Source organism: Betta splendens, chromosome 4, assembly GCF_900634795.4.
Source record: "Betta splendens chromosome 4, fBetSpl5.4, whole genome shotgun sequence".
NCBI lineage: Eukaryota > Metazoa > Chordata > Actinopteri > Anabantiformes > Osphronemidae > Betta > Betta splendens.
In genome coordinates, this window is record NC_040884.2 from 21652381 (window position 1) to 21672678 (window position 20298).

The 20298-nt window shown below is 45.8% G+C and overlaps 1 protein-coding gene across 2 annotated transcripts in view; it reads right to left on the reverse strand.

The window, feature by feature from the left end:
* Positions 1 to 1415: 1415 nt before the first annotated feature.
* LOC114853776 (cadherin-18) overlaps positions 1416 to 20298 on the reverse strand; it is a 98126-nt gene continuing 79243 nt past the window's right edge. For both annotated transcript variants that reach the window (XM_029147561.3, XM_029147560.3), the window contains 6 exons: positions 19904 to 20157; positions 17012 to 17148; positions 15018 to 15139; positions 13316 to 13433; positions 5868 to 6119; positions 1416 to 2236 (listed from right to left, as the gene is read on the reverse strand). In XM_029147561.3, the coding sequence (XP_029003394.1) occupies positions 1731 to 2236; positions 5868 to 6119; positions 13316 to 13433; positions 15018 to 15139; positions 17012 to 17148; positions 19904 to 20157 (1389 nt within the window). In that variant the 3' untranslated portion in view covers positions 1416 to 1730. The remainder of the gene's footprint in view (positions 2237 to 5867; positions 6120 to 13315; positions 13434 to 15017; positions 15140 to 17011; positions 17149 to 19903; positions 20158 to 20298) is intronic.

Consider the following 20298-nt stretch of genomic DNA (forward strand, 5'->3'; position numbering starts at 1 on the left):
TCAAATATTAACGAGTTACTGCCGATGCCAGGGCTTTTATCAGCAATGATAAGTGTTTTGGGGGCAAATCAAACACAATTTATGAACTTTAAAATGGAAATATCCACAAAGAACTGCATAGAGGGAGGAAATCGCTGTTGAATGTCAGTTGTGAGAAGTCGTATACTTGCCTTTGAATACCTAATGACCTTTGCTGCAGGCCTGCCCTCGGGCTCCCTCACAAAGGTTGGTGAATTTCTCTGCTTGTCTCTTGCTTCAGCCCAATTGTGAAACATAAAAAAAACACAGTCATTCTATGAGCAGGGGGAAATAATGAGCAAGAAAACCAGGAAGAAGGATGAGCAGGAGGATTGTAGCGGAAAGAGGCGAGCGGTGATGTCAGGAGGTACGAGTGGAGGGTTTAAAATATTCAACGCGCCGCCTTTGTCTTTTCCTGAGGCCGACGTCAGCATATCTGAGGCTCCCGACGAAGGAGGAGAGCTCGGCGGGGCAGAGGAGTCGGGGCTTGGTGGAGTTAACCAGCTGACGCGCTCTGTTGTCAGAGCCCCGAGCTCTAAGCTCCGCTTTTTTTTTTCTGTCACCCTACTTTCCTCACGCACAAACTGCCGCCGTGGCCCGAATCTGCACAGAACCACCGCAGTGAGTTCTAACGTCTGTCGCGGCTGCAGCCGACAGGCGTCCGAGGGCGTGGGCCAAACAAAGGGAGGCTGATTTCATAGCTCTCCATTCTGTTTTGTTCCCTCGGATGCCCCAGAGCTGCCTCGCCGCTGCCCACAACTTCCATCTTCATTTCATCCCACTCCGCAGCCGCACCGCTCCCTTTCCTCCGCGCACTTCACCGCGGCAGGAACGCCAACAACACGCCTAAGATTGAAGGCGCGCTCGCGGCGCCGACTTCATATTAACACAGCCTGGAAGATCGGCCCTGTGAGGAGCGCGGGCCTGCGCTTCCCTAAGCAGCCGCGTTGGAAAATCAATCATGCACAAACAAATTATATTACCCGAGAGCTGCAGAGAGCGGCTCCTATAGCGAGCTTCTCCAGCACCTTATAAATGGGGAGGTGGGTCATGTGGACACTCCACGAAGCTCTGGTTATGGGGATGAAATAGAGCTGCCTTAATAATTCTTGCCTTGTGTTCTATAAATAAATATAATGTAGATGCTCACTTTACCATCCTGCATTTCCACATATAGCTGAATTAAGTGAGTGTTTCAGAGATAATGGCAGCGCTGCATAAATGACAGATATAATGGGAGCGTATTTGAATGGAGGTGTCATCATCGTGCATATGTCTGCTGCAGCCTCGTCCTCTGCGTGGTGAATCACGAACACCTTGGCTAATGCCTCCTACGAAGACGTTCCTACGTGCTGTACATCCGTTCTCGATGGAAGAAGACAAATGTACAATTCTCCTTCACATATCCACTCATATGGATTTAAGGACTTTATTGAGCAATAAAAAATATACACCAAGGAAAATACCATTTTCCTTTTTCCCCATATAGTTGTTTTTCCATCTCAAAATCTGATTCAATACTTCCAGATGAGCGATCCATGATCCAAAGCGACAAAACAAAAGAAAAATAGAGCAGTCTTTCAGTAGAAGTTCAACGGTAGAAGTCGAAAACCACCAGCACAGTTTGACAGTATCTCTGTTTATACTGTTTACTGAAAATCTGAAAAATGGTTTTCAAACAGATTTGGTTTGGACGGGAGGGAAACCACAGACTAGGTTGTCATCTCCGACTCTGCCTCTCCGTAGAGTTCAGCCAGTTTCTGGAACTCGGGTCCCCAATCGTCCAAGTAGTTATAATCCTGTTCTGACTGCGTGCCGGGAGAGTCCAACGGGCTGATGGTTCCCGTGGGCGAGCCCTGACCTTCGTAGGCGTACGTCTGGAGGGAGTCGTAGGGCGGCACGCTAGTGTCCAAGTCGGCCTCCACCAGTTTCTGCTTGATAAACTCGTGCACGTCCACCTCGTCCAGCTCCACCGACGGGCTCCTGCAGCTGCGGGCCGGGCCGCCGTGCTGCCTGGCCTCGGGGCGCACGTCCCGCCGGAACTTGAGCTCCTCTGCGGCAGCCGGGTTACGGAGGGCGATGATGTCGAAGGCCTCGGTGTCCTCCTCGCCCCCGCCCTCGTCGTCGTAGGTGACCACGTTCTCCCTGATGTCCTCCTCGGAGATGATGAGGGGCTCCTTCTTGTTCTGCCTCAGGGTGATGAAGAGAATCACGATGGCTGCAAGACACGAGCAGAAAAGCCCAATTATGATCAATGCTCATGTTTCTAAAAGTAAAAACAGCGAGGGGACTAGCACACGAGATAAATCAAGCCTTATGCTGCAGTAAATGGAAATTAATACCACACAATACGGTGACTTCTATTAGTTGGAAATAAAAGCCAGATGGAATGAAAATAGCTTTCCTCAACCATTAAATTAACAAACCGTTTAGCAGAACAACATAACATAATAAAACAGCTGAATGTTCCTACAATACTCAGGCCTATTTCTCATGCTAATACCGGTCCCCGTGTTGTGTGTTAATTCACAGCTCGTGACAGACAACACGGTGTGCTTCGTAAACCGCTAACCAAATCAACACTATCCGATTTTATGTGCATATTTATCGAGTTTTCTATCAGGACTGGCCAAGCGTTGTGGAGCTGTAAATCAATAACGCGCATTAGCCGCCATTAGCAGTGAGGATGAGATGATTTTGTGAACACAAGCTGCTGAGATGATGACAATGTGCACATTATCGGCATCTGTGGAGCAAAGTCAACGGCGCTTCCTGCCAAAAGCCATGAATTAAATGAAGGGAAAGCATATGGGAGCATGTCTCACTTTTTCATCGTTTACTTTTAGGTGAAGAGTGTAAACACAATATACCATCATGCCGCAAAATGTCTGAAAAGATATTTATGAAATATCTCTTCAGCTGGTAATGAAGTCATGAAGTCAACTAATATTTAATGACACGCCACCGCTTGGAACTTATTCCTGCAGCTTGGAACCTGTTCCTGCGTATAATTGTGCTTTTTTGTGGTTAATGATGACCTCGCTGTAAGATGTTAACACTAACCTCTAGTTAATAAAACAGCGTCAGCGAGGGGAGTCGATTTTTACAGCGCGGCAACATCTGAAAGGAGTTCATTACGCTACATTAGCAGAGAGGAGCGAGCTACTGTACCCGCGGATCAGGGCTCCTGCTGAGGCGTCTTAAAAAGAACAAGAAGGCAAAGCGAACTAATAAAACGCTCTTATTTTAAAAGGTGTTTTCTGCAGCTTGGATTTGCTGTTGCACTGTCGGCTGCTATGAAACGTGAAGGATGAAAGCATCCAGGATGGAGCTTTGAGTTTTTAACACTGTCAAGAATCCAATAAATGATGTGACACGTCTGTTTACATGTGTCACGCTGATCAGACGACGGGCCTGAGAGGCCCTGGCACCAGGTTCAACCTTTACAACTGCTCAGCCGTTCTGCTCTCACTTCGCTCAGGGATAATCCCTTTTAAATGGTGGTGGCAATGGGAGCGAATGAGAGAGCTCCTCCAGGTTAAGGTCATAGCTGAAAATATGAATGAACTTCACCAAATGAATTTCTCCTTTAAATAGTGTAATCACAACCAGATTAGCCTCCATTAGCCTCAGATCTGGCTGCTGTGCTCACACAAAAAAAATAAAAAATAAATGAAAGTCAAACCTGAAGGATCCTAAAACCAACACTAAAGTGTCCATGCGCTGAAATCTGCTGTGTCTTCTGTTCGGTTTATAACAAGAACTACTGCTGAGATTCTGGAGGAGGACATGACACCAGTGGTACAGAAGAACCCAGCAACTCTGTGTGTGAAGGCAATGACTCCTCCCAAATGACCAGTTCTGACACGGCACAGTGGATGAGCCCCTGGACAGAACCAGCGCTGGACCCACTCTTGGGATGCGCCGTCATGTGTTGGACAGCTGGCAGATGTCCTTTCTGACATCTTGAACCTCTCTCTGGCCCAACCAGCTATCACGAGTCAAGCATCATCGTCCTGGTGCCCGACAGGTCTCTTGTGTGTTAAAGAGCTCCAATCTATCATTATGAAGTGGCCTGAGAAACTCCATGATGGGTTTCAAGGCTGGAATCGCTCCATTAAGGACTTGGTAATATCTGCCCCCATCTGCTCTTCTCCGGTCTCCAGCTCACCACAGGTACGTGCTCTATCACCCTCAAAGGCCTCAACACCATAAAAGCCACAGACTCTAACCAAATGAGAGGCAGCCTCCTCTGAGACGCCGCTCTATAAGACCAAACTTTGCTGGAAATCCTCCTGCATGTCAGTATGTTAGAAGCCAATAAAACACACTGTGCTGATGCTATTCTACTAGAGAATAATATAAATAAATATGTTTATGCACCTATTTATTGTTCTGAAGTTATTGTTAAATCTGTTGCTCTGTTGTTTTGTTACCACATCCAAATACAGATCAAGCAGTCGATGCAAATGTTGGTACTGAACCTTTCAGAGCATAAATTTAAAAAAGTCGCCCATCTATATTCAGTGACTGAAACTCAAATCTCTTGTGCCGATGAGTTGCCAAATCCTCTGCCCAGCAGCGGAGTTAGGTGTCAGACCCTTCACTTGTAGCTGGACAGTGTGAACCCAAAATGCAACAGGAGCGGAAGGTGTGATCCGTTCCTGTCTCCTCCCGTTTCTCCCTCTCCGCCTTGTGCTGTTGATTAGTCATTCAGCACGAGTCTCTCACTCCAGCGCTTGCTCCAAACACTGGTCGTGGCCTTTTGTTCGTCTCAGCCAGAGGCTCCGGCACAGACGAGGGAGAAAGCCAGTATGAATATGCATAACCTTCACGCACTAATGTCCACAGACAATCACCGCAGAATGGAGGGGAGCGGAGCGCCGGTGAAACCGTGTTATTAGACGATGGTGATGCGCTTCCATTTGCTGTGCAGAGGAGGAAACTGGGCCGGCTCAAGTCGAGCCAACAGGAGAATGCTCACTTTGGCAAAGTACATCTGTTTTATTTATTTTCCCCTGACCTGCCAGGCTGACTGTCTGCATTTCAAATTAAAAGCGACAAGACATTATTTCCAAGTCGCAGAATATATATAATCATTAGCGGTGGCTGCAAATACGGGTTGCCATAGTAACAAAGCGCAGACACTAATTGACTGACGACATGTGTTCTTGTGCGGCGACAAGCCGGTGACATGGAAGCGGGGCTTGTTTTTCCTGCGCCGCTCGGCACACGGAAGCAGGCGCCGGGTCCGTGTGCCGCGCGTCAGCACGTTCCCCAACACTTCCCGTGCTCCCCCAGTCACAACAGGCAACATCCATCTGACGAGCAAGGCGGCGAGTGACAGGAGGGGAAAAAAAAAGGACGCCTCGGTTGCATAATCTGAACAGAATTTCAACCAATGCGATTCATGTCTAATCTGATTTTGTGATTTGAGCTGCCTGTCTGAACATGAAACCTCGCCGCTCTCAGACTCCAGTTCGCCCCCAGCCACGGCAGAGGTGATTCTCTGTTGTGTGAACCTTCCTTCTGGATCTCACCGACCCCGCAGCCTCCATTCCCCTCTTCCATTGCTGCCTTTGTCCTCGCCCTCTCCTTTCTCGTCACCTCTCCTCCAGCCTCCTCTGTGTGTCTCCTCCGTCCTCTTCATCCACCCCTGCCCTCTCCGACTCTTTCTAACCTCATTCTAAATTCTGCTTGTATCCCCTCACGCCTCTTCATCCCAGTCTCCTCCTCTGCCCTTGTCAAACCCTTTCAAGCCTTTCCACCCGTCTGTGGTCCATCTCCTCCCTCCATGTCCACAGGGTAATTGCCCCCGGGCAGTCCCCGCAGCGTCTGTCCCAACTCACCCAGCAGGATGACGATGCACAGCAGGATGGCGATGAGCGCCCCCGTGCTGAGGCCCGCCGACGAGAGGAAGGCCTCGCCCTGGCACATCCGGACCCGGCCGTGGCGCTGGCACGGACACACCCGCAGGGTCAGCGTGCTGGTGCCGCTCAGCGACGGCTCCCCGCTGTCCTGCACCACAATGGGCAGCTCATACCGCTCCTGGGTCAGATGGTTGAACCGCCGCCGCCTGGCGATGATGCTGGCTGTGCTGTCTGCAACGGGAGGAAGACAGGAGAAGTTGGAGCCTCTGGCTAAATAGACCAAGAGACGCTTTCTTTTCCTCTCAGTTGTGTCTTTTCCTGCAGTGAGCAATTACCTATTACTATAAACAGATATTTAGATTAAGGGTAGGAATTGCCAGTATTTGCCACTGTGTATTGGACTCTTTTGCTTTTGAAGTATCTCAAGCTGTTAGACTTCTTACGGCGTGCGCTGCTTCTCTGTGTACCAAGGCTAATTAATTTCAAAGGTGTTTGTTTACTATTGTAACGCGCAGCAAAAGAGCAGCTCACCTTGGCCTCGGCAGGAACAGTTCCCGTAATGAAACACGTCACGTAGACGAGCAGAAATCATAAAAGGCTGAATTTGTAGGGAAGGAAAAACTAATAAGGAAAAAAAGCTCCAGAGAGCGATTCAGTAGAAAAAAAAAAAATGAAGCGAGTAAACACACAGATGCTCGTGTTTAACCCCTGGTACGCACCTGAAAGTACAAGCAGATTAAAAAGCAGCTTGCTGTGTTACCTGTGCTGCCCTGTGTTCAACAACTTCACACACGATCCATGATCAAATATCTTCTGAGATTTTAGTAATACAATGATACTCGCTGCTATTATTCAGTGCTGCGGAGAGCGGAGACAGAATCCAGTGCTAAACAGAGCCACCGGTGAGCAGCGTTACTGAAAACACACATGAAAACCTTCAGTAACAGAAGCTTGAACACCAACGTGGTTGCAGAGCAACTCGCCCAGCTGTGTTTACGGCAGCACCACTGCTCACGGCGGTTTGCAAACGCGTGCGATTCTGAACCCGCGTGGCACCGACTACTGGAGGACCGAAGAATAAATGAACGTCGTGCTTGTTAAACCTCAGATTTACACCTTTATTTGCTTTCCCAACGGCCGTTTGAGTTGCTCCGCGGAGCCGCCCATTCTCAGCCAGTGTGATTTGTTGAGGTTCGATAGTTAGCAAACAGCAGCTGCGCCGTAGCATAGTGGCTTCCAAACAGCTTTATGGACTGTATAACAGCACAGGCCGACTGTGTGTGAGAACAGAGGCAGAAATGCCCCTAGAAACTGTGATGATATAAAGAATCTCATAACGTCTGAGCATTAGCGGCGTCAGTAGGATCATCCATCCCTGGTGTCTGCATCTGTGAATTACTGCAGGTACCTGGACGACATGACTAAGTGGAAACTTGCAGATGACGCGTTGTATAAGCAAATGTATGTTCCCACAATATTGTCAGCTCTAAAACTGCTGAATCGTGCACAGGGCAACCTTTTCCTTTCCTCCCAGCAAACAACACCTCCGCCGCGCTGCACTAGCATGCTGCTGCTCTGAGACCTCGCCTCCCACTCCAATCTCGGCTCCATCTATGAATAATTATAATGATCGACAGCTGGAATGACAACACGTACTTCAAGCTTTATTAAGTCAGACTCGCAGCATCACCGTATCAGAAAGCAGATGGGTGGGTGGGGGGGGATGGGGGGGGGGGGGGGGGATGGTGGAGTGTAAGACATGCAAATAAGAAAGAGAAGGAGAGTTGGAAGATGACAGAGGACTGAGGGGGTTGATTGGAGGCTTTGTGTGCTTGTGTGGATGAAGACAGAGAGGGGCAATGAGTAGACAAACACGCTGTGCATGCGATGCCGACATTCACAGCATTTAGACGTCGAGGCACGGAACCAGTCTGGAGCCCGGCAACGCAGCGATTCTGTTAACTTCACATGAAGCTGCCTGTCGTTGCAGGTGTGCTAGCGGAGCGCTTCCTGAGCGAGACCTGCCACCTGCATCCATCTGCATCCTGGGCTTCTCACGACGAGCTCGGCTCCGTGGTCGGTGGCCACTCAGCAAACCAGGGGAGAAACATATGCTTTGAGGAGCATTTCACACGTCACTGACAGGAAGCACGCACGTTTGGATTTGTGTTACTTTGCAGATGACTAGCAACTAATTTTTCTTTTTTCCTGGTCCACACACACGCGCGTGCGCACGCACACACACACGCAAAATGCAGATTTTAATATGCATGAATATGAGCAACTACAATACACAGCCCTGTGGAATACCCACAGCAATGGCTTCGTTAAGCCACACTATGAACCGCTAACTGGCAAATGGCCTCATTTTCTCCCTTTTCTAAAAGCATTAGCATGACACTGTAGGAAAAGTCCTGCTTACATAACTTTGTGTCACTCATGTATTCCTGTCTCTCTATGTCTAGTATGAAGCTAATTAGGATTTCACAGTATAAAAATACAAAACTTTATTGGTAGACATGCAGAAATGAGGTGAATCTGTGGCCACAGCTGAGCTGTAGGACTTTATAATAATCTCAGAGGTCGTTTTCACCTCCCTCTGTCTCCTGTTTCCAGGGTTTTCATAGTTGTTTAAGCTCTGTATGCTACAGCAAATGCATAGTATCTCACACCCAGCAAGATTAGAAAAGCAAACCAAAAATAAGTCAACAATAGACACTTGCGACACAAACGCATCTCTACAGACTTCACACTTGCCCACACATGCACTTAGCTGGATTCTTTGTGAACTTCAGTGGGTGTGTGTGTGCGTAGGTGCCACTGATGGGATTCAGCACCAACCTTCTCCCCAGCTGCCACTCGGCGTGCAGCACGCAGCGCTACGGTTCCGTGGGACTTTCTACACAGGGGAACTGCATGCTGATGATAGCAGGAAGTGAGTGTTTTTATTAGGACGATCACATTAGAAATCAATGTGCTTTGACTCTACTCATCTCCATATTGTTTAACACCCAGTTATCTTAAACTGGTGCCAGTTAAACATCCTGGGAAACCACAATATTCCCATTGACCATTGTCTCTACTAATGAAGGAGTATATTCATAACCAAGCATCTTCCAGGCCTCAGTTCACATCCAACACACTACGAAAGCTTTCTGAGTGAAAGCAGCCCTTTTAAAATGAATATTTGGTTCACACATGTCAAGATGTTGACTGTAATTAGTCTGTATTAGACTAATTATGGTCCAATTACTTGGTTGAGGGAGGATTACTGATCCAAAACACATCACATACCACCTCAAAGCTCCTGAACCGAACACAAAAGGGCAGTAATGCATCCTGCTACACCTCTAGGTGCAATATTACCATTAAGCAGCTTTGAATATTGATTAATGGCTCAGTGTTGAAGACTAATATCGCTTTGTGCAGAAACAACAGGTCTTCTTGCAGAACAACAAACAGCACACAAAAGACTAAATAACAATCTCTTCAAGAAGCTCCTCAATTCAGTAAGGATTAGTGTGACTCACTAAGGCTTAGTCTAATATAAAAAAATAAATGCCCGGTGGTGACAGCACTTAACAGTAAGTAATCAGGCTGCGGCAGAAGCCAGTATGTCTTAGCTACAGTACACTGGATTCAGGATAAACTGTTTACTCACATTATGGCAGGTTAATATCATTAATCATGTGATTTGGTTCCACATGCACCACACAGGCCGACCCAAACCAGTTCCCTAGTTGTCCAGAGTCATTCTTTTACCAATTAGCCCAAATAAATTTCAACAACCTCCATCTGTATGTGTGAGAGCATAAATGAAGGAGCTAATCAGATTATCAAGAGACAAGCAGCTCTGCCCTCTTAGCGCGAATGATGCTGTTTCAGCAAATAATAGCTGTTGGGGAACCTAGGAGTACAACACTCATTGTGGAGGAAAGTGTGAATGACATAAAAACTAATTAAACATCCCACATATCAATGGCTTGACAGTGTTTCAGCAGATTAACTGTAGCATGGTAAGATATTCTGCACTGGAAGATGTCTTCAAACCGGTCGGTTATTTAGAGATCGTCTCCCCCATTTAATTGGCTTTTCATAAGCAACCGTCATCACAGTGTGACAGACGATGAGATCAATTAACAGAGCAGGTTTGCCACAAAGTGCTTTGCTAGAGCGGGTGAGCAGAAGCATCCTCCCTGTTTCCAGCTTTAATGGCGCCTAATACACTGTAGGAGTTTGACCCGCATTTACCGAACGGCAGCGCATCCAGCACTTCCACCGCATCAACACATCCAAATAACTTGGTGCGTGAGGTGGCCCGGCTTCACGGCTGCATGTGAACAACTAACTAAACCTAAACGACCGTGTTTGCGTTTTAGCTATGAATTGACTTAACTGCTTTGCTGATGTGACTTTTATTTCTTATTATTAATAAATCAGCAATTGTAACACAATAATAGCTTTGAACATATCCGATATGATTGCATGTAGGGAGAAAAACGCGAGCCGAAAAAGCAATAACACTTTAGTTAATGTGTTCTTTAAAAAGTCAAATTAGCCTGAAATGAGTGGAGAGAGAGACACACACTCAGTTTCTGTATTTAACTAAAAACGTATTCATTTCAAAGTGAGCTGAATTTCCCCTGATGGAAAAGCTAACGCGTGCAACTTTCCCTAGGATCCACTGCAGGCAAACTGTAACCGAGGAGGAAGAAAGGGGGTCATGAGAGAGTTAGTGGTGTGAGTGACTGAGAGGGATTTTCGTCAGCTGCACAACAACAGAGGGAGGTATTAGGCCCTGGCACAGAGCAGCTACCAACTGTTTTGGTCTGCTACAGCAGCAATGAAAGAAGCTGCTTCGGGTGTGAAGAGCTTACTTTAATTATCAGACACAGGAGTCGACAGCATGGTGCATTGTGCGACTCTCTTTCTAACCCAGATATTGCGAACATAGCAAATAACTTCTAATATGCGACGGCGGTGGAATGCCGCGAGACTCCCAAAGCTCTTTGGAGCGCCGGGGCGAGTGACAGGAGATGATTGAAGCCGCTTGAACTGGTTGAAGCGGCTTAATATCAAAAGGGAAGTTTTGTTGTTTGGAGACTGAGCTTGGCGAAAAGCTAAGCGGGGAAATGAGCTGAGGAGTAAAGAAACAAGGTAATGATAATCAATCAGTGAATGAGTTAGATGCAGCTGTGTAATGACAGCCTTCAAGTGGCACGTTCTTATACTGACAAGCTGCTGAACAGAATAGATGTGCGTCTCTGCTAGTGGGCAGGCTAATAAGTAGTTCTCGCAACAACAACCACTTTCCGTGTCTAAAAGCTAGCTTAGGAGTGCCCTTGATAAAGGCATTTAACTGGTCCAGTGGAGCTACTCTGCGGTCAGCAGAACAAGTCCGAGTCGGTTGCTGGGCAGCTGCTTCTCCTTCATCTGCTCAGATAATCCTCCACACTGTTGCTCGTGCTCTTTCTGGTTGACATGGAGAAACTGCAGGAGCAAGAACGCAGCATGTTCTGTGAATATTTGCCTGATTGGAAGTAATGTGGTTTTAATGGGATGAGGAAAAGCTTCAGGTGTGCGCATCACAGAATCTATGCTGCTGCATATAACTCTCCTCTTCCCCTTTGGGTTCTCCCTGACAAACAGGTAAAGGCAGAATTATTTTCTGTTTCCAAGTCATGACATATAATTGGTCCATCATTGTGGGATGATATCAGTGAGGCAGTTTGAGAAATCAGGAACACGGGGGACGCTTTGCAGCAGGTGTTAAAACTCAAATTGAAAAACGTGCGTACTCAAACAGCATAAATTATATGAAACCTTAAAGAACGACGGGTTTTCTATCTGAATGCTTTGGGGATATTCACTGCAGAAGACTATGTTATAGGAAAATCTAAGAAGCTTTGACAGAATCGCTTTGCCGGGAACAGGAAAACCAAATTGCTGGCATTAAGATTGGAAGTGTTTGAAGAGTTCCAGGCTCGTCTCTCTGCGAGCCTACCCAGCAGGCACATGCCTGAAGGTAGGTTCTCTCTGAAAGGGCGCCCCAGTCTCCCTGATCCAAGCAGGCTTTCCCAAAGACAGTGATCCATGGAGGAATTTGACTAGCTTTAACGCTGGTCCCTCATCTGAGACCAATTTGCTCTGAGAGACCCAACCGAGTCCTGTCACCACACAAAAGACGCAGAGATTCGAGATCGCAGGCGTTGTAATTTTACTTTGAGGGAATTTTGATCCTCACGATGAGTCAAGCAGTAAGAAAAAAGTCACATCACTGTTGTTCAACAAGAGGATTTTCAGTATTACTGTTTAATAGCTTTTTGTGATTCCCTAACACATCATACGGTAAGTCAGCATGGGATGTTTTCCTTTCAGTAGAGGAGGTGGCCATCGATATATTTCTTGGTGAAACCGAGCAAAGTGACAAAGCTTTTATCTAACACGTGTGTTTCCCACTTTTTTCACTTCAGCCCCAGCTTTCATAGCAAGCTATAAATATTTAATGTCGTATTCTAGTTCATAAGCAATTAAGCATTAAAATGTAAACTTTCTTTTCCTCACAAATACCGTCAGACTATCAACAGTTAACTTAGTTAAGTTTTGTGTGGGTTGAACTAGTGCATAGATCCACCACTTATTCACACAAAGCGATAATTCATTGTCGTTCCAGAGACGTGATGGATCCTTTCGTTGTTTGATGCACCTGCCCCCTGAGGAGCACCAGTGCCTATAAAGTGAGGATGCCACTTACACTAATGCAGCACAATTTGCCTCTGCACCGCGCTGTCGTTACATCAGCCATGGGAAGTCAGAGCTAAGGGCTAAACAGTCTCGTAGCCTATTATCTAGTTGATTTTTTTTTCCTTGTGCCCTTCTTCTCCGATTCCCTGCATCTCTCTGGCTCAGAGAATCATCTGAAGTGCTGTGAACTCCCCTTCTCAGCAGGGAAACTGTGAGATCTTCTAGCTGAGAGCTTTTAAAAAGCACTGTGATTGCAGACCAACCTAGGGCTAGGTATTCACCTGAGACCGCGATGGTTGCCATGGTAACACTTACTGTTGGCCCCGCGCCGACACAAAATAACACAGGCGGGGGGGGGGGGGGGGGGGGGAGAAGGTGGGCTGACAGACTGCCAGAATGGGTAATCCACTTGACAACAAAATGTGCAAACATGCCAAACCTCTATGACTCTTATATTTCACCAAGTCATGAGTCAGACTAGATCCCAGTGGCATTTGAGTCTCCAAATGTCTGCCATACCCAGTTGATATAGTGCCCACTTGCACCGCACCTTAAAGGTAGGAGGAAGGCAGTAGAGCTTATTGGATCCCTAAATGGCAGCAATAAGTACAAAACCCTGATCTGGAGGGAGACGGCAAAACACATAAGAAATGCAAACAAAACATATTGATCACTTCAATTACCGTCATTGTCCTTCAGGGTGAAGTTGGGATTAACTGGCAGCTGACTCGGCAGATCAAAGGAGAACCGCTGTCCGTTGGCAAAGTCGTCCTTATCCACGGCCGTGATGGTCTGGATCACCTGTTGTTCACAGCACACAGGTAAATTACTGCCCGGAGACAACACCTGCAACATTTAATTAGCCGCGTTCGCACTCTAATTGCATGCAGGGCACGGGCGTGTTCCAGCTCCGGATGCGTGTCTCAGGATTTGCTGCTCATAATTGGACGGGGTCATAATTCCTCTCATTTAGATGCGACTGATCTGGAGACATTTCCTGCACCTGTGCGCGCAGCCTGAAGGAAAGTGGCTGCTTGTGACACCAGAGTTTGGCTTGTGCTGAGGAAGGAGGGTGGGCTCTGGCATCTAACAGTGACACGGGTGATCTCGGGGCAACCTCGGTGCCACTTTTGTCAGCTTGTTACCCTTAATTGGTAAAAGGCACAGTGAGAGCGGGGAGAGCGCCGGTGTTTAGAGAAAAACGACCTGATAGCCTCTGTCACCGAGGGGAGTTTTTATCTCCAGTGTAAGATTTAGCTTGTTGTTGTGCTGCTGGTTTCCCCACACAAGCCTTTGTTTTAACTGTGGCGTAATGAGAGCAGGTTTCTGTTTGTAATATTAACATAATATTCAATCTGACATAGGGCTAATGCATCTCGGCTCTTGTCTTTGCAGTGTTTACTTTCCTTCACACACTAACTAACTTGTCCGACCCCGATTAAAGTCTTGTCTATGTTATTCAAACTGTGTTTTGGCATCCTGTCACGGTTAGCACAGCTACTGTACGTGTTATTGATACACATTCAAACATCAGACCCTGGAAGTTCACATCACCTCGTGTTCTCAACACCATCCACTAATGTGGAACCTCCCAGTAAGGAATGGCACATGCCAAACATGAACTTCTCCACTGGAGCCCTGATTAGTAGTTCCATCTTGATATTCTGCACACGGTAATTTTGATGGATACCTGACAAGTAATTAGAAACCTTCCCATTTCTGCTGCATGCCGCCTGAAACCCAAATGGAACCTTAAAACATTAACGAGCAGCTCTGCTCGTTCACAGATGTTGACATTTGAATGGTCGTGTGCTACGATCTCATTTAACACATTATAATTCTTCCCACTTAATCCCCTGGGCCAAGAACTCCAGGGCTATAATGCAGACATAATTCAAATTTAATGCAAACTTTAATTCTAACTTTTCTTCCACTGGCTTGAAACTATTAAAATTGTATTTAGTTGTGTCTTCCCAGTCTTTACTGCATCAGCCTTTGCCCAACCAGCCTTTCAGCCATTTCCAGGCTGCTGATTGCTCTATATCTCAAAAACCTTCTTAATTTGAATGAATCAAAAACTACTGAGAGCAAATTGGAATGGGCTTCGATTTGGAGCTGTCATGGTTTGCTGCTGAGATACTCAATTTGTATGAGGGATGATTAAGCAGCTCTCTGCAGTGCCGTTACAGCCTCGTACCGCTCAGCTCCCAGTGAGCAACCCGAACGGCACAGGCAAACAATAGCTCAGTGCAGGATGCATGTAGGGAGGACAGAAGGTGTTTGGAAGCTGCAGACAGATTCGGGAGCTGAGAGAGGGAGAGATAAACAGAAATAGAGGCAGAGACAAATGCTGGAGATTTTTCTAGGCGAATCCTAGTTGCTCACCTGTCCCGGCCTTGAGCTCTCGCACACAATGACCTCCTCCTCTGTAGCTATTTCTGGCGGATTGTCATTCACGTCCAGGACCTGGACGGTAACAGGAACGTGACTAAGGAGGCTGGGGTTGTCTGCGTGGCGGAGAGAGAGAGAGAGAGAGAGCGAGAGCGAGTGTGTGAGTGACAAAAAAGATGAAAGTCAAATGCAAGGCTTAATAACAAAGTAGAGCAGCGACACTGTAAATTTAAAGTGGGGCACACTGTTCTCTTCTTGTTAGGCTGTTTATGGGTTTTGTCGTAGGCTGTGCGACTATAAAGGCACTGAGGGACGCAGTGTTGCGGAAGGCAGTTTTGTGTATTAAAGCACATCTGATCATCTGTGTGCAGCACTGTCCCATCTCGGTTGGTGTGTGCGCGGCTATAATGCATTATTTACCCTCTGTAATGCTTCAGCTACTCACGAAGTATGTGCAGCATATGCTTTTTTATGTAATGTTACATCAAATTAGGATGTTCTATTTGTTCTAATGTGACCAGTTTGAACTTACTACAAGACGCCATTGTCTCTTTGTTACAAACCATATGGTGCATTGAGCATCTCAGTTGAGCCTAAAATTTTAATGGCGTTCGTATAATTTCTCCACACAGCCACACAATCCATAATCATATTGATTTACCTTATGCAAGGCAGTTAACCCACACTCGGTGGGGCACCCAGGCCCCAATCAGAAGAGCTCTGCTTTGATTGGTAGCCTCCAGGTGCAGGTTTGCTCCATAGTGTGACTGTACTGCAGGGCAGTGCGGAAAAATAGCATGCTTGCTCAGCAAGACCTTCCTTGGAATATAAAAAAAAATTCAAACAGGTGCAGCTGTCTACTAAATTAATGTTTGCAGGTTTTTATTTACTGTCTTGGGCATAAAGTGACGGTTTGCATAAAATAAGTATAAAGGTCTGACATTGCACCTGCTTGAGAAGGATCCTATAGGTCATCTGTGCAAGCAAAGGCACCGAGGTCTGGTGGGTTTGTCACCTGTATATCATATCAGGGTGGGGAATAAGAGACCAGAGTGTTCAGTCTCTCATGGAGGAGGGGTAAAGCCTCTATGACAAGTAGCATCCTTGCTGAGTCAAAGTGGTGCAAACGTAAGATCCTGTGGCTTCACATGTAACTGTACCCTTAAATACAGTGCAGAGCTGAAGAGATACAGAAACATTAGCATGCAGCACTTCTGTCAGTTCGCAGGAGAGTTTCCTAATTGTGATTACAAATTACCCAAGTTACCTGATAGCAATTCCTGAAGTTAGCGGGGCATTGACTTAATTAATTTTCAATGAAGGAAAGGACATTGAAACAATTGCAGCTAATTTGATTTTGTAGTTAATTATAAAGAAAATACACTCCAACCTACTTGAATACATTCTAATCAAAATGCAAATGATCTGCTCTGCTCCTGTTTTCCCCGGACTTTAATTGTCAATTTTCCTGTTAACTTCTCTTTTGTTGGTTTATCCACTATGTTTAAATACTGTTGGTAATATTAATGCTATCAAAAGAGGTAACTGCAGATCTATAGCACTTTCGCTTTTTATGGAACCTTCCAATTGTTGTTATTGATTCTGAATCTAATTTTACACTCTGTGAATTTGAATGTAGATACAGTCTGGCTTTATGATCCTTCCCGGGTGTCTGCAGGAAAACAAAACTGCAGCTATCACACCTAGCTTCCATTTCTATTCTCTGTCAAGAACAGCCAACATTTCTACAATACAATTCAATACAAAAGAATAAAATAGACGTTTTCCTGTCCAAGTTGAAAATGAGATCACACTCAGTTTATACAACGCTTTTCTGGAAGCAAGGGAGTGAAACTCAAAGATCCTCATAAAACATGGCTGCTCAGCCTAAACCGTGCGGCATATGAGCAAACAGGCGCAGCAGGTGCATCGCGTTTACTCGCCCGCATGCAAACATTTGATCTGCAGGATGAAACCTGGGTACCTACCAACCTCCGAGGCCATCACAGTGACGTTGTGCCAGGGCGTGTCTTCTCTGTCCAGCGGCTGCGTCGTCCATATAACTCCACTGGTCTCATCGATTCTGAAGTACCTTTCTCCTTCCTCTTTGCTGTCCATGAAATACCTGTTAGGAAGGAAACGATGACAAAGGTTGAAGAGAAACCTTTAGGAGTGTGAGACAAACCGACAGACCGACAGACAGCTGCACATCTTCCAGTTAATCTAGTCATTAACTTAATTACCAGGAGGTAAACCTGAATGTTGAAGTGTCGACATTCAGCCACTTCCTGTTGTGAATAAGAAGATAGTAATGAGGCATTTAGCTTCCTTTAACTGCAGCACTCAAACTAACACAACAGTGCAAATTAAAGATGTCCTGGCTGAATTCCCGGTGCGTCGAACTCTAATAAAGGCTTAGTTTGAAACCATTAAACCAACCTTTACCCATTTTTAGCAGCTTCCCTGCCAATGGCGGGTAAACTGACCCTTTTACAAAGTTATACAAGCACATGAAGCATTTTACACACTCAGATACTTATTTGCTTCCATTCATTTTATATTTAGTATCAAACTGTCCCAGTCGACCTCACACAAGCCAAAGAGGATGTTCCTATGCTTCCTCATGCTCATATGGTCTAAAGTCTGGTCCCAGTACTGAAGCACGAAAACCGAATAATCCCCACTGCCCCTGAAAATACATATTTTTATGTCAGGAGCAATTATCTTCAATATTTAATAATGACAAAAGGCGATGGTCTGCTGGCAATGTTTACACCATGGTAATGGCTTTCTAGCAAGGCTCTTATCACACTAGAAGCAAAGCGGTCTGCGGAATATAAAGCAGACACAGGCTCAGCAGCTGCTCTCCTGAGTTCAAGCACAAAATGAGCATTGACTGTGTATTCCCTAATTTATCTCTTAATGACCTATTTACACCTTTAATCCAGCATTCGTTCTCCTGGGTAATATAGGCTAAGTTGACAATTTTCAACAGGCATGAGAAATAGGAAGAGTATAGGGAAATGAATGCCACAACTGCATTTATTTAAAATAATGAGCCCTTCTTCAGCTCGAGTTAGAGCTTGGAAGTGTACACAGGCGCTCTCAGAAGAAATGTTGTCATGGTTTATTAAATGCACTGGCATGAAAGCGCACAAAGGCTTCTTGAGATGTAAACATTGAAGTGCTAAGTGCAAAGCATTCACTTTGTCAAGAGGAACAAAATGTCATTTCACAGCTCACAGGGGGAAATTCCTGCTACTGCTAATTGATTGTGTGCATTGCAGTTTTGGGTCACACACAACTAACCCACAAGCCCGAGACGATACATCCTGTGATGGTGGCTTTGACAGGAGGACGCATACATCAGGCGGTGGTACCAGACAACAGAGGTACAAAGAGGCTAAACCTCATCTGAGCCCAAACTGAAATGCATTCACAAGCTGAATTTGATGCCGTTTTGGTTTTCATATTCTGAAGGTCTGGGAGACGGTGACCTCACATCTCTCCTACTCTTGTAAATGTGATATCACACGAATGCAATGAGAGAACCTCAAAAATTTGAAATTTTTCCACGCTATAACTAAGAAACATCTGGAGGAACTTTCATTACATCTGGCACAAACAACCAATTTAACTCATGCATCAGGCCACTAACTTTTCCCAACTGTTCCTGATGATTATGATAATTCGCGAAAGCAACCGGAGGTAACGGGTAATCAAGACGTTCCTCGGCTATTTAGATGTCAATTTCACACCAACATTGGAAATGTCACTTCAATAAAATGAGTCCTGCATTTCACTGCATGCATGAGCAGACTTCAGATCATCAAAGAGCACCAAGCACCAATCCCTGCTGCATTCTGACGCCAGCACAGGGAGCAGTGGCGTCGCTCTTTAGCGTTTCTCTGGGTTCAGATGAATGTCACTGAAGCACCTCCCGCTGCCTTCGTCTTTGTATCGTTAACGTTGGGAGAGACGCACCGTAGGAGTGGACGAGGTGGAGGTATCCCACAAGGAGATCAAGAAAACGCTTTCAAATGTAGATTACTTCTTGTTTATTTCAAATCTCTCACAAAGATTGTGCCGTGAATCAAAGAGTCATCACTGCGTCTTCCTCCTGTTTCAAATTGTACAACATTCTTCAAAAAACAAGTTCATCTCTGCAGACTAGACAACGCTGGTGACACTAGTACTGGTCTCTGTGCCTGATGCCTCTGGGCTGTCGCCGGTGGCAAGACTGTACTATGTTCCTATAACGTATCACAACATCAACAGAAGTATGTCTTTATAGCAAAAGTCTTTTTAGCAACAGTTAATCAGATGAGCCTTGTGTTCGAAGCTGCTGCAACATTCATTCACTGACTAAAGAAGAAATTCAAATTGAACAAGCAGTACAGAGTTGCTTGAGTCTAATGCCATCAAATGAGGTGCCTGTGCAGAGCAAAAACTAAGATTAGTCTACAGCCCGGGGCAAATATCAATCTTTTCAACAGTACACAAGCATGTGTTTAGAGCGCATACAAATTTTCTAAGCAGTTGTATTGCCTCAGGTAATTTCACGGGATTGCAGACAAAACAACAGCCAATCTGACGATGTCAAACCTGAGCTAGATAACAAGAGGCAGGCACACACCTCTCAGTCTACTGAACATGGCTCCTAAGACTGATGTCATTCTACGCTGACTAAAAAGTCACAATCTGTCAGACTTTTCATGTATATGAAGGTAAGACTATAGATTCATGTGCTTTAACTACAGCAGCCAGGCTTTTTACAAAACTTCAAATCTATGTGGCCAAGACTGAACGACTTCTGAGCCTCTCGATAGTTGTAATCATTCCTGCAGATCGCAGGGTCAAAGTAGGAGTTAGTGTCATACCTGACAGGACTATTCCTGCTGTCAGGGTCCTGGGCTGTAACGGCGCCCACCTCCGTGCCACTCGGTGCGTTCTCATATACATCCAATATATAGGTATCCATAGAGAAGACAGGCGCTTCGTCCACATCCCCCACTGTGATCTTAAGAGTGGCGGTGTCTTTGAAAGGACCCAGATGGGAAAAACGAGGATCCACGTGAGTATTGGTCCCCTCGATGTGGAGAGTGTAGGTCTTCTTCCTCTCGTAGTTCAGGGGCTGTCGAAGGAACAGGACGCATGATTAACAGGATCGCAGTACAGAGTAGTTAGGATTGATTTGGATTCCACAAGTTAAAAGCTAATTAATTAGTGTTAGACACCTGGATTGTAAATGCACTTCCTAACATCATTTATTTTG